General features: G+C 44.6%; 1 protein-coding gene and 1 long non-coding RNA gene across 2 annotated transcripts in view; both read left to right on the top strand.

Annotated features, from left to right (window-relative positions):
- The first annotated feature begins 425 nt into the window (after positions 1–425).
- Positions 426–12776, top strand: part of JAZF1 (JAZF zinc finger 1) — a 356426-nt gene continuing 344075 nt past the window's right edge. Inside the window, exon 1 of the mRNA XM_004045230.4 lies at positions 426–912. Coding sequence (XP_004045278.1) covers positions 798–912 — 115 coding nt within the window. The 5' untranslated portion in view covers positions 426–797. The remainder of the gene's footprint in view (positions 913–12776) is intronic.
- Positions 1515–12776, top strand: part of LOC129523638 (uncharacterized) — an 80341-nt gene continuing 69079 nt past the window's right edge. The window contains exons 1-2 of the long non-coding RNA XR_010134630.1: positions 1515–7788; positions 9801–9937. This is a non-coding gene — a long non-coding RNA (uncharacterized lncRNA). The remainder of the gene's footprint in view (positions 7789–9800; positions 9938–12776) is intronic.

Raw genomic sequence — 12776 nt, 5'->3', positions numbered from 1 at the left:
CAGGGAGTATAAAAAACGTGGCACATATGTAAAACACAGGCAAATGCACTTGACAACCAAGCACTCTATTTTGAAATTTAAATAAAGCTAAGATTTTCTTCTGGCCTAGAGGGAAAGCTTCATTAAAATCAATTAGTTAGTTCAAACCTCCGGAGAATGTGGACTTTTTCTAAAGAAGGTTTAAAGAAGAAGGTGCACACAATTACCTTTCCTGGGTCCCCTGTGAATGTGTCACACCTAGACAGGTGGCTGAGTACAAAAAAAATGTCCCCGAGAGGGGCCAGGGTAACTCCCTGAGTTCTCCTCGCAGGGAGGTAGGTGTAATTAATCGATGTGGGTGTATTAAGAACGTCATATACATAACCAAGGAGGCTCCAAACAGATGGCACGGATGGCAAGCCGTAAAGGGCAGGCCTAGCGAGATAAAGTTGGTGGCAGGGCTCGCAGGTGAGGCCTGGGTCCGCGCGCTGAGGTTGGGGCCGCACAGCTGTAGCCGCGCGCCCTGGTCCCTCCTCCCAGCTGCGGCGGCGTCCCCCCCGCCCCCGCCCCCGCCCTCCCCCCGCCGCTCCCGACGCCGCCGCCGCAGCCGCCGCCTCCCCTCTGCCTCCCGGTGGCTCCTCGCTCTCCTTCCATCTCTCTCGCCCCCTCTCCCTCCGTCCCGTCCTCGCCGCTCCCCTCACCCCGCCTCTCTCCCCCTCCCCCAGCCCCTCCTCTCCTCACCCCACCCGGCCTCCCTCCCTCCCTCGCCCGCCCGGCGCTCGCAGAGCCGACACCAGGGGGGCTCTCGATGTAGCACCATGACAGGCATCGCCGCCGCCTCCTTCTTCTCCAATACCTGCCGATTCGGGGGCTGCGGACTCCACTTCCCCACCCTGGCCGACCTCATCGAGCACATCGAGGACAACCACATCGGTAAATGGCCCGGGGGTGGGCGGGGGTGCCAGGCGCGCGGAAACTCCTGCCCGGGCGGGGAGCCCCGGAATGGCCAGGGGTGGCCGGCGGGGAGGGAGGCGGCAGGGCGGGGAGGGCGCGTGCGAGCCCCGAGGTGGGGGTGGCGGGATGCGGGGGCGCGAGGTGCCGGGGGGCGGGGAGCGGGCTCGGGTGGGGGAGGGGGCGGGCGCCCCGAGGTGCCGCGGGCGGGCGGGCGGGCGGCTGGGGGACTCAGGGGCGTGCACGCGGGCTGCGAAGTGGTGGGAGCAGGGAGCTCCGCGGCGGGGCGGCGGGGTTGCGGCGGCGGGGCCGAGTGCTTGCGCGCGGGGCGCGGGGCGCGGGGCGGAGGGCGCGGCGGGCGGCGGGCGCTGGGCGCTGGGCAGGGTCGCGGAGTTAGTTGGCCCGGGTGGTCGGAGTAGCCCGAGGAGTAGCCCGAGGCGCTGAGGGCAGCCGGGGGCGGGCGCTGCACGCCGCCGGGCGCTTCCGCCCCGGCTCGAGCTGTCAGGGCTCGGCGGCGGCTGCAGCCGCGGGGAGGTGGAGCGGGGGGGCGGGGGTGGCTCCACCGCGGCAGCCATTCCGCTTCCTCCTCCTCCCGCCGCCGCCGCCGCCACTGCGTCCTGTCAGCGCCGGTTGCTAGGTGTGGTGCGTCGGGAGGGGGCCGGGGCCGGCGGCCGCGGGCGGGGGCCGGGGAGCTTGCCCTCTCCCTGGGAGGCGGCCGAGCGGCCCGGGCGGGGCCGGGGACGCGGGCCCGGGGGCTCTGGGTGCCCTCCCCTGCCCCGGCCTGGCGCGGACGCCCGGGCGCTGCGGGCTGAGGTCTTGGGTGCGCCCGCGGGCCGCGCCCAGCGCCCCGGGGTCGACGCGCCCTGGAGGCCCCTGCGGCGGCGTCCGCTGGAGAGACACCCCCAGGGCCCATGGCCGGGCATTTAACTGCACCCCGGCTCTTCGATTTGCCTTTCTAATGGTGCTAGGCCCGAGGTGCGCTGGCTGCGCCCTGGCATCGGCGGCGGCCTGCGCAGCGCCCCGGGCCCGGGAGACGCCGGGGAGGGGGCGCCCCGCAGGGTGGCTGCTTTCCCTTCACGCCTGGACCCCTGGACCTTTCAACAAGTCCTCTGATTTGCAGAAGTCATTGCACACATTTGCACACTTCTATTCGGAACCCCTGCTAAGGGAGGTGGGCCGGGTGCATCTGGCTTAGGCGGTCCAACCACCTGCGGAAGGTGTGACCGACGCCAGCGAGTTGTCCTGCGTGGGCTAGAAGGTGAAGGGTCCGAGCGATGTCCCAATGGGGCTGTCTAATCCAGAGAACCTGTAAATTGCCCCCAGGAAGTCCAAATGAATGCCATGGATTCAGCCATGTGGATGCAGCTCACGTTTCTACAAAGTTGAGAGAATAAATCACGACTGCTGTGTATTTATGCAGGAATAAAATGAGGCAGAACCCTATGCTCCTTTGCTTAGTATAGTGCTGTCTCTGCACACAGTGGCTGCTTAATAAGTGTTGAATGCCTGTTTAGAATGTGATTTGATGGGCCATCCGGAATAGGAGATAATCATGGGAAACGTCTACAAAATGTCTTTCAGAGGAAAATGCTGTTGAGTAATTGTCCAGGTTTTGAAACTTTTCAAGTTTTCAGGCGTCCTTGTAATAGCTTCTTCCATTTCCTCTGCTAAAGGTATGACAGAAGAGCTGGGCAAGTTTTGGTAGTCTTAAAAGCAGTTTAATGGAGCAACAAATGTGCTGATTCATATCATGATTGAATAGTCATAACTGAAAGTGCTTGAAAGTATTAAATCAGATTTTTCATGATGGCTAGTTTAAAATAAAGCGAAAACACCGGTACTGTGAAGTTCTGGTAGAAATGTTACTAGTTCAAGTTCTTCCCCTTACTCCCAATAATAAGTAAAAAAAAATATAAATAATGCTATAAATTAATATGTATGATATAAGTAATATAAATAATTTCTCTTGACTTACAGAAGGCTGTCATTGCATATCCCATCCATTCTCGCTAACAGTTATTTCAGAATAAACTATAATTTATATAAGCTGAGTAATAATTTTACCCCATTGCCTACCTACTTAGACAAGCTGGTTAAAAGACAGTATAAATTATATTTATAAAAATGTGTTAAAGACAGTTATCCTTCTTGAGGATTTAGTTTGAGATGGTTTAAAACTTGGTGAATCATGAGGTGTTTTTTTTTAAGTGTAGAAATTGTCTTAATATTTTGCACACATTTTTAAAGAAGGTTAAGAGTTTGATACGTTTTCTAAAACTCAGCTTTGAAGTAACGCTACCTCATTCCCAGAAGGCTAGTGTTGTCCTTTTAATAGTGCAAATGTGGAAAAATTAAGTTTACAGCAATAGCAGTGACCTAGGTGAACTGTGTCGCAGGGCTAACACAGTTGAAAACAGTTTGAACCAGCAAACTTTATGAAAAGCAAATGTTAAAATGAACAAACACTTGCAATTCCCAGGATGAAGAGGCTCAAACTATTATACACCTCTGCTGGGGAGAGGCCCTTTACTATCAAAGGCAGCCCTATATGCAGAAAGAAGTAAGAACTGATCTTAAGAAGAATAAAAACATCCCAATTAGTAGATAGTGTCATATAAATACACTTCTGATGAAAAGACATGGGTGAAAATATAAAGCATTTAGTCAAAGTTCTAGACAGGTATTGTTATGTGGTATTTATCGTTTTTGATTCAATCTATAAGTATTTGGAGACCGTTAATGATTGACTTACTGATTTCATGTCTGTTGGTGAGTGGTTACATTAAAAAGATTAATGAAAAGAATAAGAGGTGTGTTATTTTGCTTTTAATTTGTTCAACAGTCTTGTTATTTAGCAACCGTGAGTATTAGAGATATGCTTAGGCGAGCATTCCATTTTGGGGGCCTATCTGGGTTATTACCTTTAGCCACTAGTAAAAACCCTTAAACAGCGATAAAATGAATATTTATGGGAATATGGTGTGTTTCTTGCTTGGCAGATTTTTCAAGGCCTGTGTTTTTCATTATAAAAGTATTATGTTTAGTTTGGATTAATTAAGTGCATTAAGTTGAGAATAACTCTCTGTTATCTTATATGTGTATGCTTAACTTTTGTTTTTAACTGTTTTCCTCTCCCCATAATGAACAAGGATTTGGGGGCTTTGGAACCAAGGGAAGTGTGATTTTCACCACCCACTGTTTTAGCTCTTTTCCCTCCTGGAAGAGTGCTGTACTGGTGTTCCTGTTTTCTTTCTTGCATTTCACTGCTGGTTCAGTACTGGAGTACCTGTCTCAGTGTATACACTGAATATCCTAGCTAAAACTCTCCCCCATCCCCACTTAAATTTAAATTGCCGAGAAATCCCATAGCCCTGCAACTGTGAAGTGCTTCTCCATCAATTTTGTTATCAATTCATTCATAGGTCTGAGTCTGTTACAGTATGGAGATGGGAAAAGCAGGTCCAGGTTTGCTTGCTTCTTATTTTGAGTAGATAATTGAGTTTGTAGAAACATTCTTGGTATGAACATCCTAGATAGATGAAGTTAAACTGGTAACTGGGAATCTTAGAAACACCAGGAGCACTAAATTTAGCACTGAAGGTCATGTCCCAGGCTCATGAAATGCCTGCTACAACCCTGCATCCCAGTTCTATGAAATCGTATGGCTTTTTGTCTCAGAAACACAACTGTTGAATCATTCTTATTGGATTATTTGGTGCATTTTTAAAAGTACCTCTGCATTTTGAATTTATTTATGTAATAATATGTATTGAGTCCCTAGTTTATGCCAGGCAAAGTTATGAGCACTTGATATTTTTTGGTTAACAAAATGAAAATATCACTCTTTAGGAAGTTTATATTCTAGGATAGGGGGCCAGACAATAAACAATTGAAGTATGTGATACACAGTATGTTGGGAGGTGGTTAGTGATACAGAAAAGAGAAAAACTAGATCAGGGTCCGGAGGGTTGGGAGGAGAAAGTATGAGAATTTTAAATAGATTGGTCAGGGTGGGCCTTGCTGAGAGGCTGATATGGGAGACAAAACCTCGAAGGAGGTGTGAGAGTTAGTCATGAGGACATTCTGGGCGCAGGCAGTACACAGGCCCCAAGGCAGGCCTGCACCACTTGAATAGAAACACAGGAATCTGACCCAATTCAGTTATTCATGTGATCGTACCAGACTAGCAGGTCATTTAGAACTTTCCTCAGATGTTAGGATCCTCAGCTTTGCTATTGAAACATTTCCCTGCAAGGGCCCAGTTAAGGGGCAGAGTCTCATTGACCAAGAATGGCTTGCATTAGCTATGACTTGGTTCTTGACCCCAAATATCAACAGGTTTCTTGTGAGTCTCTACTTGTTAGTTTCCTCATCTCCAAAACCCAGGTAATAAACCTATAGTGCTTCATTTCATAGTATAGATTTATAAACCATCTAATTAATAAAGGTCAAAGTTTCTGGAAAAAAAAATCAGGGCATTTACTATCAAAACTATAGAATTTAGCTCCTAAGATGATTTAGTAAATATTTGCATTATCTTCTCAAAGGAGCATCACAGTGTACTAAATAGATAAGCTGTGCAATATGTCATAGGCCCTTATTACTCCCACTTTTAGGTGAGCAAACTAAGGTACAGTTTATAATTGCCTAAGCTTTCGTGGCTGATGTGTATGATTTGAGATTTGAATTCCAGACAGGTATGGAAAGCTAAGCCTATGCCAGTTGCCAATTAGGTGAAGAACATGACTGTCCCCTCCTCACCTCCCCTCACACGATTGACTGTGTTTCCTCCTTTAGAAAGTAACTGAACTCGAGATGAAGGTCATCTGAGCAGTGGCACAGCGAATCCAGCCTGCTTGGAGTTGAACACACATGTCTGCCACTTGTCAGCCTTATGACCAGGGGCAAATTAACCATACTATGCCTCCTCTGTAAAATGAGGATAGTAGCAGCATCCATCTCACAGAGTGGTTAGTGAGGATTAAGCGAGATAATATATGTGAAGTGTTTATCTGCAATAATAAGTTGTCTACATCATCTAGTTTCTTGCCATTTGTGTATCTGCTAAATAAATATGTAATCCTACTGTCAGAGTCTACCTTCGAGATTAACATGGGTTGTATCCACCTATTAGTGGTGCTGTTTTGGGCATTTTATAACTATGACATCATCAGGCTCTTCCTGGGAAGGACTGAGAATGGAAAATAGGAGACTCCTCAACAGTCTAGTGCTGGTGTTGCAGCTTCTGGCCACGTTCTCTTTTGTGTGGCCAGAGGCACTTTACACCCTGGCAGAGGCATTTGCCACAGTGGACTGGGAAAGTGGTGTCAAAGCCAGCGGCTTCCAACATGGCCTTTCCTTGTGGCCTGAATTTATTTGAAAAAATCCAGGACTAGAAAGAGGCACTGTGCCTTGGGCCTGTGGGTGCATTCCATTGAGGACACTTCCTGTGGGGAGAAGGAATGACTGAATGAATAAATGAATGAATGAAAGGCTTGTTGCTGCCTGCCCTGCTCTCTGCCTGTGCCCTGTGGCTTGGCGGCAAGATCTCCCTGTTACTCCCAGGGTTCCCGAGAAGCCCCCAGGTGTAATGCTAGGAGAAGTTTTAAATACATGTGCATACACACACACACACACACCCCATAGGCAGGATCAGGGAACCCGAAATCTGAAACTTTACGGCAGTCTCCAAAACTCTCTCTTCACTGGTTTTTCCATTAGCCTCTTCTCACCTGTAAACAGTCAGATCATCCTTTATAAAACATCACTGTTGAACATCCTGTCTCATAAGTTTCACAAGCTTCTAATTGTTTTCATTTAGTATACACATTTTCTGACATGTGACCGAAATGTACAGACACCAAAACTCTGCCTGTAACTGACTGGGTTGACAAAAACCTACATATTCTTCAGAAAATGGTTTCCTTTAGAGTTCATATATTTCGGAGATATCTCCTACATTGACAGTTCTAGAAATACAAACTGACAGCTGTTTTGAGAAAACCCAATTCTTCCCGTAGATGACAGTGAGGATACCTTAAGGCTGGCACAGGCTGGTGACACTTGATGAGGGGCTTCCCTGGGACTGTTTGGAAGCCAGAGGCCTGGTGTTGTAGACTGAGTCTGAGAGACAGGAGGCAATGTTTCTGAATTCCTTAAAAATCCTCCTTTTCTAGTTTTAGCTTGTAGGGCAACAATCATACATACCCCACATTCCCTTATATTTCTCTACCCCATTCTTACACCCACCTTCAGATCTTGACAGTACAGACGTGTCCTGTGTACAAAGAAATACTTGCCGGATTGTAGATACTCATTTTGTTTCATGGTGAGGTAATAGATTTATTCCATGTTGACCTGGCTAACGTATTAAGTTGAAAAATGTTATTTATTTAGAATCTGAAGATAGGAAACCATAGATGTCAGAAATTTATTATGTGTGTATTTTTTAAAAGTGCCTTCCATTTAATATATTTAATTGGTGTAAAGAAAATTGTATTTTCCCCTCGCTGTAAGCACTGGAATGTTGCAGTAGTTTTCACCTACTTTTTTTTTTTTTTTTTTTTTTTTTTTAAAGCTAGCTGCAAGCAGGGACCAGATTAATGGATATCCTCTTTAAGGGAGAAGTCTTTCCAATTGCTGTCAACTTTGGCAGGAGTCAGAGGGACTCTTCTTGGGTCACTAACAATAGACTGTCTGCCCAGCACCAGAGAGCACTGATAGTCCCCTGACGGCCATTGTCCCTTGCCCAGCTCACCCACTGGCCTCCCAAGGAAGCACTGTTTATTGTCTGCCAGACTACAATGGTGACCTTCTCCTGAGATAGACCTCCTTGAAGGGACATGATCTGGATACCAGGTTAATAACACTGAAAAATTCACCATTTCTTTGGTATTGTAGATATAATTGATATATAGAAATAAATATATATTTTAGGCACAAAGGCATGTAGGATATCTAACACATATAATACATGTATATGTCTAATACACATACCACATATATGTGTGTACGTATATCCATATGTGTGTATATATTTATGTGTGTGTATGTATACATTTGTATTATACATTTTTTCCCTCCCTCTCTTTCAAGATCACCATGGATAGTGAGGACAGCCACACATTTTTGAGTATTTCCTATGTTAGTGCTTAAGACAGTACTCCCTATCTCTAAGGATTTGAAATTTATTTGGAGAGACCAGACATGTACAGACTGAGATAAATGATGAATAATAATAGGGACCACAGAGGCAGATTTATTGTGAAGCTAATGAAGCTCCAGCCCCAGGGCCCCTGACTTGTACAACGCATTCCTTGCCGTTTTTGAATATATTGCCAGGGCCCACCCAGCACTTTCCAGGGCCCTGGAGGAGCCCTAGCAGTATACGTAGCTGGGCCTTCATGGGATCATAACTGGTAAAATTGGAAGAAGATTTTAAGCAATCCCTTAATGTTTTTCTTCCTCATTCTGACTTCCCTGCTGTCACATTTCTGTTTGGGTTTGATGACATTAGACTTGAAAGTGCTTTTGAGATATAGATAGGGGGAAGTCGAATTGGGTCCACATTTTGTTTGGGTTTAGTGGGATGTATTTATGCAGTTCACAGTCATCTCTGTGTCAGGTTATCCCTAGCCATCCTAGTGTAGAAGTTGCTTCATAGGATCGCCACCCACCGTGCCAGCTTACCTGGGGTCCTTACGCAAAGGGGAGGGTCAGAGAGAGAATTGCAGTGTTAACGGGTACCATGACATCTGCTGTGGGATGGTTTATGGTGCATGGAGCCAGGTCTGTGGAGAATTCTTTCACTTGTTAGATGTGTAAAATTCTACGTGGAGGATTCAGTTCTTATCTAAGTGTAGTCAGTATGAAAATTCTCTTCTTTTAGGAATATACTCAATAATACAAATATACTATTAGAAATGCACCATTTTTAATGGGAATTCTGTGTTTAAGATTCTTGTTCATTTGACATGAATATGCCTGATACCAAAAATACTGACAACAAACTGGTTAATGAGTATCACTGATAAAAAGAATATTTAAAGTTAGTCATTGCACGAGAAAACTTGAAATGTCCTGGATTTTCATGGCTCATATGTGAAAGAAAATTAAGAGATGTGATTACAGGTTTGACAACAATCCTAAAAATGTATATGTCATTGCCAATAAAGAACTATAAGGCTAAAAGTAACTTTTCTGAATTGTCAATAATTAGGAATAAATTTTGATCACCCATGCTTGAGGGGAGATTGATTCATCTTTCTGCCCTGTGGAAAATGATATGAATATAAGTCATTGTGATATGAGGATTCATCAGAGTATACAGCCCAAAAGAAGTATTTATAGCAGTGTGTCAGGAAGTTAATTAATACACATACTGGGTTCTTTTCCTGGATTCTGATTTTAGGATGTTTTGGTATTGCGGCTTGTAAAATTTTGTGATTTATTGTGATTTCTTAATCTCAATAGATAATCACTTTTGTAAACATTTTATAACATTCAATTTTTTTTCTTAAGAAAAGTCTGAATCTGCAGGCCCACAAAACTTGGGTCTATTCCTTGAGCTCCCAATTCGGGAATCTTTACTATATGTGCCACAGACAGTGCTAAATAATTTTTGTATAGTATTTCATTGGCCCTCATAGCAAGCCTGTGAAGTAGACATTACCCCCATCCTGTAAGTACTGCCTTCCGCTTTGGAGTTAAGTATGCTACCATATTAGTTAAATAACACACTTAGTGAAATATGAACTAGAGTGTTTGTTTATATTGGTATAGAACAGAAATATTTTTCTTCAGGACAGAAAGCCTCTTTTACCTCAATAAATGTCATTATTTTAATGGGTCTTCCCCTCTCTGTCCTGTAGCCCCTGCCCACAGCTGCTGCACCAGTGGGGATGTGCTCTGAACTGTGTGGTCACCTCCTGTGCACTGTTTCCTCCCCCAGAAACTCAGGGTCTTGTCATCATCCTATCCTCCTCCCCAAGACGTGTTTTCAGAAATGGTATGAAAATAAAAATTGAGAAGTACTTTGGGCTGTGAAAAAAATAAATTACAAAGGTAACTTTGGACAGTGAAAAACATCTTTGAAATTAATTTCTGTAGGTTTGCATCAATGAGGGCTGTATATTTATATGTTTATGTGTTTATGGCATTCACACAAATATCCATTATGCAATTAGTCCAGTATAGTTTATATTAAGGGAATCTGAAAGAGACTCTTTTTAAAGCTGATTTAAAAAGGAAATTGATTTTCCTTGTTAAATTGCCAGGGGTATTTGGTACACAGGAGGCAGAGGCCTGGGTGGTGAGAAGCATGGACTGTGAAGCTATACAGAATTGGATTTTGAATCCTCCTGATCTCACTAACTTGAGCTTTTCAAACTTGGGCAGCTCTTACAGTCTTATTTGTATGAGATAGTAATACTATTATTTATTATTTGGGGGGATCCCGAGATTGATTTTCCTTTCACAGTACCTACTGGCTAGTTGCTTTAATATGCATTATGCAGTGTTCCCATGCGACGCAGGAGGAAGCCAGGACACAGAGCAAAGAACAGCCAGGAAAATGCCCGGGGTAGCCAGGGCCGGCTTTGCTGCCAGGTGTGCCCATATACTCAGTGCCTTCTCTTTACAGCCTAAGTTGTGATGTTTTACAAGATGTTTGCATTTTCATTGAAGGCTCTTCCGCACCTGAAAGTCTTGCAGAAATAAATACAGAAAGGCTGGATTTCCACCAAGAGCAGTGTGGATGGGAGCAGTATGGATGGTTGATGACATATTTTGATGCCGGTTGTCTGGTTGAGGTAGAAATGTTTCTGAATGTGTCAAGGCTTCTGAAGAAAACACTTAGGTAGGACAGGAGGGTCCATGAGCATCCCATCACAGTAACAACAATGAAAACAATAATTTGTCAGTTCTAAAATGGTTGTAATTACTGAATTGTCCAAAGACGCTAACTGGTTTTCTCTCTCTCACCGATGATCATTTAGGGATAGGTTCTCCTGACAAACACAATACCTAACCCTCTACACATACACACACACACACACACACACACACATATCAACTTCTCTTTTACTTCAGATTTCCAAAATTAAAATCATGTAATTATGTTCAGGTACTTTATTTTATTATTATTTTTCAGACAGGGTCTTGGTATGTTGCCCAGGCTGATCTTGAACTTTTGGGCTCCAGCGATCCTCCTGCCTCAGCCTTCTGGTAGCTGGGATTGCATGCACATGGCCCAGTACTCAGCTCATGTACTTTATTTTAAAGATTTTTTTTTTTTTTTTGACCAGCGGTACATATGGGGCCCAACTGTAAACACTGTGAATTAAGCACTGAAAACCCTCAGTGCTTGTGGCCTATGTGTAGAGCCCTCACTGCTGGATGCTTCCCTGGTGCCATCCACAGAGAAGGCACACATCAAGTCCTGTCACTCCAGCACCAGACCTTAAATCGCTTCTGCAGGAGCACATCTGGGCTTAAAATTGAAGCACTCGTTTTCTTACCTAATTCATTTAGTGAGAGCCTCTCGAATGCTAATTTAGCTGCCTGATTTTCCATATATGGCATAATTATGAAAGTAATGGCAAAAGCAGGGGAATCTGTAGAGACATACTTGTACAGTTTTCTGTTAAGTAAATTGAACACCATGGTAATAGGCATAAATAAGCAGAAATTACGCCCAGGCTTCCTCAGGTATCAAACATCACATGAAGGAAATGGGGTTTTTGAAGTTTCTTTGTAAACCCAAGCTAAGTACTTCTTATGGAAAGCTGTGGCCTCAACAGTTCTCAGTTAACTTTTTCTAGGCCTCTCTTTTCCTCATTGAGCTCATCTCAGTTTACTTGGGAATCTCACCGGCTGGTAGACTGTGGAGTATGACTCATCTTCAGGACTGATAGCAAGTGTCACACAGGTGTTTTGCAGCCCTCGTGTAACTTAGAGATAGTTTAGATTTTAGAGAGATGCCAAGTACATCTTTTAATAAGATCTTTCTGACCCTAGACATCTGGAGTTTGGCATCAACTCAAAGTGGTTGATGATGTGTGATTTAAACTAATGTGTCTCGATATTCTGCCCAGATTGGAAACTCCCTTTTATATATTGGCTCCACTTCAGCACTTTCAGGGGCCCACACCAAAATATTTGCTGTTAAAATATGCAAACATCACACAGAAAAATCAAGAGATTAACGTATAACGTTAAGTTATACATGCACTTCACTTCAGATGTTAGAATAAAGGAATCGTCTTTTGTCAATCCCTGGAACTATCATGGCACCTTCAGTGTAGTGTATCTAACATAACTTGTAATGAGAATGATTCTCATCTGTGGCTTGTGGAAAATCAGCCTTATTGATTTATAAGTCACACTGTGTATGTCAGTGTTTACACCAGTACTTTAACACATGGGTTGCCATTCACAATCACTTGGGTGAAGCTGGGGGAAAAAAGGTTTCCCGGGTTCTGAGTCAGAGCCTATGTGTTCTTAGCCCTTCAGAGTTTATTCTAATGTGTTGCCAAGGTTGGGAACTCATTGGGTTACACTAATGAAATATCGAGCATTGGGAGGATTGTGTTGTTTCAAAAAGGAATCAAACTTTTAAAGGTGTGTGTCCATTTTGGGTTTCAGTTCTGTGGGTGTAGTTTTTAGTTTTACTGGAGGCAGGCCTTTAATATACAGCAAGTTTGATGCTGTGTTACTGTCTCAGCTATGTAGTTAGAGTAGAAATGCTCAAACCAGGGCACCTGTGGTGGTGAAAGGGTCTCAAACTCACATGCCTCAGGACACAGCGTATGAGGGAAGTAACCAAGTTCAATGCAGTGGGGCGTGGC

This window comes from Gorilla gorilla, chromosome 6 (assembly GCF_029281585.2).
Source record: "Gorilla gorilla gorilla isolate KB3781 chromosome 6, NHGRI_mGorGor1-v2.1_pri, whole genome shotgun sequence".
Classification (NCBI taxonomy): Eukaryota; Metazoa; Chordata; class Mammalia; order Primates; family Hominidae; genus Gorilla; species Gorilla gorilla.
The sequence above is the reverse complement of the archived record's forward strand: the minus strand, read 5'-3'. Positions and strand labels throughout refer to the sequence as shown.